The sequence below is a fragment of the Pteropus vampyrus genome, unplaced genomic scaffold (assembly GCF_000151845.1).
Source record: "Pteropus vampyrus isolate Shadow unplaced genomic scaffold, Pvam_2.0 Scaffold162, whole genome shotgun sequence".
NCBI classification, from domain to species: domain Eukaryota; kingdom Metazoa; phylum Chordata; class Mammalia; order Chiroptera; family Pteropodidae; genus Pteropus; species Pteropus vampyrus.
In genome coordinates, this window is record NW_011888943.1 from 133,944 (window position 1) to 138,882 (window position 4,939).

The 4,939-nt window shown below is 56.5% G+C and overlaps 2 protein-coding genes across 2 annotated transcripts in view; both read right to left on the reverse strand.

The window, feature by feature from the left end:
- LOC111745708 (phosphoenolpyruvate carboxykinase, cytosolic [GTP]-like) overlaps positions 1-111 on the reverse strand; it is a 1,149-nt gene extending 1,038 nt beyond the window's left edge. The window contains exon 1 of the mRNA XM_023536613.1: positions 105-111. Coding sequence (XP_023392381.1) covers positions 105-111 — 7 coding nt within the window. The remainder of the gene's footprint in view (positions 1-104) is intronic.
- PCK1 (phosphoenolpyruvate carboxykinase 1) lies at positions 94-4,511 on the reverse strand. Its single transcript, XM_023536620.1, has 9 exons — positions 4,288-4,511; positions 3,630-3,811; positions 2,998-3,201; positions 2,693-2,880; positions 2,158-2,320; positions 1,519-1,743; positions 1,293-1,424; positions 816-911; positions 94-610 (listed from the first exon to the last, which is right to left on the reverse strand). Exons 1-9 carry the CDS (start codon positions 4,509-4,511, stop codon positions 132-134), a joined length of 1,893 nt encoding a protein of 630 aa, XP_023392388.1. The 3' UTR covers positions 94-131.
- Between the last annotated feature and the right edge of the window lie 428 nt (positions 4,512-4,939).

Consider the following 4,939-nt stretch of genomic DNA (forward strand, 5'->3'; position numbering starts at 1 on the left):
CTATTGAAGTGTGTCTGGGATGCGCTCATTAGTGTGGCCACCACGCGGCTGCTGTGGGAGGTGTCAGCTCAGGAGACGCCACTCTCTCTCGCTGCTGCCAGGACAGCTCATGGATTGGAAAGGGGGCGATTTTAAGGGTGAAGCCCTGAGTCTGACTCCATCTGGCTGACTCTCTGCCTCAGAGCCAAGATCTCTCTCTCGACCTCGAAGGGGAGGTCGGTGTTCACTTGCTCCTCCAGGTACGTCTGGATGACTTCCGCCTCCTCCTCCCAGAACTTCTTGGAGACGTCCAGGAGCTCCTTCACATTGACACCCCCCAGGCCTTTCAGATTCAGGGCCCCCTCCTCCGGGACGTAGCCGATGGCCGTGAGCTTGGCACCACCTTTCCCGTCGATCCGGTTAAACATCCACTCCAGGACCCTGACGTTCTCGCCAAACCCCGGCCAGAGGAACTTGCCCTCCTTGTCCTTCCGGAACCAGTTGACGTGGAAGATCTTGGGCAGCTTGGCTGCCGGGTGCTGGGCCATGCTGAGCCAGTGGGCCAGGTATTTGCCAAAGTTGTAGCCAAAGAAAGGCCTCATGGCGAAGGGGTCATGCATGATGACTTTGCCTGTTAACAGAGTGGGGCTCTGTTAGTAAATGGCGCTCACAGAACGATGGTGGTGTGTTTACTGTTGACACAGGCATGCTTGGTCTTCTCTTTCTCTCTACAGAGAGAGAGAGAAAGAGAGACAGACAGACACACAGACACACAGAGGCAGAGGGAACGCCAGTCACGCTTCTCTGTAGTTTCAGACTTTGACTTAGATGTGTACCTTTGTGTTCGGCGGCCGCCGTGGCCTCTGATCTCATGGCCGCCCCCACGAACACCCCGTGCTGCCAGCTGAGGGCTTCGTAGACAAGAGGGACACCTTTAGCAGGAAAAAAGAAACATTCCTTAAGAGCTTGGATACCCAGACCCTTCAGCCGATGATGTCATCCCACAAAATGGAAAGACGTGGCCAGAAGGCATGTTTCTAATTCTGCTAATTTTGTTTTCCTAGAGCTGAAGGGCAGAAAATTGTCAAAGTTACGCCACCGAGGACACGCAGCCAGGAGGAAGATGGTTAAGGCAACACTAGATCAAGGGTCCAGAAAGTCTCTGGGTGGCCAGAAGCGGGGGTCCTACGTCCGAGCTCGCCAATTGTCCTGGGTGTGAGGAAAGGGGGCTTGGGCTGCTTGGCACCTCTGGGAGGATCACAGAAACGGAGGACCTCACAGAGCCCCCCTCCCCAGGTGGGGGAGGGCCTCACCATTAGGGCGACGCCCTCCGAAGATGATGCCCTCGATGGGCACGCCCTCCGGAGCCTCCCAGGCGGGGTCGATGATGGGGCACTGGCTGGCCGGGGTGCAGAATCGCGAGTTGGGGTGGGCGCAAGGTTCCCCTACAAACAGCAAGAGCGGAGAGGCGCCTTAGCGTCTGGCCGGCACGGGCGGCCTCCACAGGCTGGAGCAGCGGGCCCTCCCGAGGGGGCTCACCGTCCTCGGGGGTCCACTCCTTCTTCTTCCACGAAGTGAGGCTGACGCCTGCGGCCAGTGGCTCGTCAATGCCTTCCCAGTAAACGCCCCCGTCACTGGTCTCAGCCACGTTGGTGAAGATAGTGTTCTTCCGGATGGTTTCGATGGCGTTGGGGTTTGTCTTCACGGAGGTCCCAGGAGCGACACCAAAAAATCCATTTTCGGGGTTGATAGCCCTTAAATTACCTGGAAAGTTTGAAATCGAACAGGTGGAAATGAACGCCGACAAAGCATGATGTGTACTCTGATATTCCGACGCGCTCAATTCTGTACCAAATTCTCAAGTCTTTTTCTTTCTCCTCCTTAGAATATATTTCTCTCTTCTCACCCAAGCATTAGATTTACAACTCGTTCTTCCTCATCATTAGTGTCCTACCAAAACTATTTTAACACATTCATTATGTAAACAAACAGCCGCGCAGGGCCCCGTTTCAATCCAGATTTGGTATTAGAAAGAACGCGACACAGAACACATCTGTTTAAGATGTCGCACGATCTGAAATAACCGAATTAAAAATCCAAAGTGTGCACTTGGGGAGAAGTCGGCACGTTCACTTAGGTCCAGTTATTATCAGCAACGGTTGGGCCTAAAAGAGTCACCTTGCTGGTCGAATTTCATCCAGGCGATGTCATCACCCACACACTCTACTTTCCACCCCGGCAGCGTGGGGTTCATCATGGCCAGGTTGGTCTTCCCGCAGGCGCTGGGGAAGGCCGCGGCAAAGTACTTCTTCCGGCCCTCGGGGTTGGTCACGCCCAGGATCTGGAGGAGACAAATCCCCGCCTGAAGCTCCGCCTCCCTTTCTTAGCCAGAAACGGTTCCTCAGTGCGTCAGCCCACCGTGTGCCCCGAAGCCCCCTAAGGCTGGCTCCCCAACCTCTATGTCTTCAGGTATCCAAACAGATATTTAGGATAATGAGGTCCAAAGGCTCTCTGCTGGTCTGATGGCGTTGGAGGCCCTTCAGAAGGGGCGTCCACGAGAGTGTTAATCATTATGGACGGAATTTCCAAATCTGTCCTTGGGACGCGTTGGGCCTTGGCCGATGGACACGGTGATGTCGTGTGTACTTGCCCGCGCCCCGCCCCAGCCCCAGCCTCCACCTGGCATGCTCAGAAAGAAGTCCCTGCATCTTACCAGCATGTGCTCTGCCAGCCACCCCTCCTCCTTGGCCAGCCGGCCGGCCATCCTCAGGGCAAAGCACTTCTTCCCAAGGAGCGAGTTCCCGCCGTACCCGCTCCCAAAGGAGATGATCTCTCTGCGGTCGGGCAGGTGGGCGATGAGCGTCAGCTCGGGGTTACAGGCCCAGCTGTTCACCAGAGGCTCTGCACAGGGGGGCACATGCCGCGTTAGTGTGGCATGACCCCCTCCAGGGGTCCCCGGAAGACGGATGAAGCTTACTTTTTAAAATTCTGGATTTGATTTTGAAGGAGCGTGCTTACGTTTCAAAGGCAAAGGGCAGCCCACGGAGTGGAGGCACTTGACGAAGTCCCCGTCACCCAGAGCCTCCAGGACGGGCGTGCCCATTCGCGTCATGATGCGCATGCTGGCCACCACGTACGGAGAATCGGTCAGCTCGATGCCGATCTTTGACAGAGGCGAGCCCAGGGGCCCCATGCTGAATGGGGTGACGTACATGGTGCGACCTAGGGGGCCAGTCAGGGGGAGCAGCTGAGAAACGACCTCACACTCACAACTGACCGACCGTTTCCCCAGGTGGGCTCGTTTTCATGGTCCCCTCTGAAAACGTCGTGCCCTACTTGCCACCAGCCCCCCGGTTTATAGGGGTCCACTGGAAAGTGAACAGGACGCCTCAACGAAAGGGCTTTCGTAAATGTGCCGTCGAATTCCGCCAGGCTCTCCTACATCTACACGTGTAGAAAGTTTTCACGTTCCCATGAGACGGTCTGTGAAACCCAAACTGAGGGGCTCGTGTCCCACACATTGCCAAGTTCACACATGGAACGTAAAGACCCCTGAGAATGGAGGTTTCCATTCCGCGACCATTCCGCTAGGCTGGACATTAAAAAAGGCTTGCTGACATTCTGCCCGATCAAGGACACGTTCTGTTTACCTTTCATGCAGCCTGGAAACCGGGCACTGAAGGCTTTCTCAAAGTCGTCCTCGGACATCCAGCAACCCAGCTGACTGAGGCCACTTTTGGGGATGGGCACCGCATCTCTTTGCTCTTGGGTAACGATGACCGTCTTGCTCTCAATTCTGGCCACGTCCCTGGGGTCGGTGAGCGCCAGCCAGCTGCAAAAATCAAAAGCACACAGGTTAGGGAGGAGAGGGAGGCGCTGCTGTCTTGCCTGGCAGCAGTGGCTGGACTCCCTCAGCCAGGCGTCACTCAGGAATGGACCGGTCGATTCGTTATTGTGTCCTGGCCACACCGCGCAGGTGCCGAGCACGCTGACAACGTTCTATAGATGTGGACAGCCACACCCGCTGGGACGTGGTCAGGGAGACATTTACTAGACCGTGAGCTCCTCTCTGCGGACAGGGACGGTCCGATTTCCATTTTCATCAGGAACAGAGTCTGCGAAGAGCATTGGTTTGTACGTGCCACCTCACCGAAGGCCTGGGCCCTACAACTGTCATTAAATTCTATATGGCTCTGGGCATTTGGTTAAGTTTTTCTAGAGCCGGCCACCCCCCACCTCCCGAGAGGTCTTCATCAGCACCACGTCGGCAGGGGACCGCGAGCTGCTGGGGCTGGAGGCCGCTCTTACCAGTTGTCATACTTCTTCAGCCTCTTGAGCGTCCCTTGCGCCTCCATGAGCTCCAGCAGCTGCCGGTTCTCTTCCTCCGAGCCATCGCAGATGTGGATGTCCTTGGGCTGGCACAGCTTGGCGCTGCTCTCCACGAACTCTCTCACCGCCGGGGGCAGACTGTCCAGGGAGCCCCGGACGACTTTGCCGGAGAAGCCGAGGCCGTTTTGCAGCTGAGGAGGCATTTCTGTGGGATCACGTTGAGGAGCACAGGTACCCAGGTTACCTGAAAGAGACAGCACGGGCTTCCTGAGCGAAAACAAGGAAGCCCTCGAACGAACTTGACCTACTGTTTGGGCGACATGCCTCCAGACAGTCGTCAAGATGAGTTTGCGCTATCGAGGTAATTTTTAGAAACGTCAATTCAAAAGCTCTACCTATCTTTCTTCTCTCGATGAGGGAGCCAAGGCTTTCTTCGGGGCTCTTCCCGCTGGCGAGTGAGCTTTCTCAGAGGGACGTCCACGTGTGGTGTTTTGGTGGCAGAGCCTCCTGGCTTTAAAGCTCGCGGAGGAGAACGGTCCTGCCCCTTGGACCCACCTGGGAGGCTCGTCTCTGACGTCAGGGGCAGGCCGCTGGCTCACGGCCACGGCCAGCTCCCCGCGATAAACCCCGG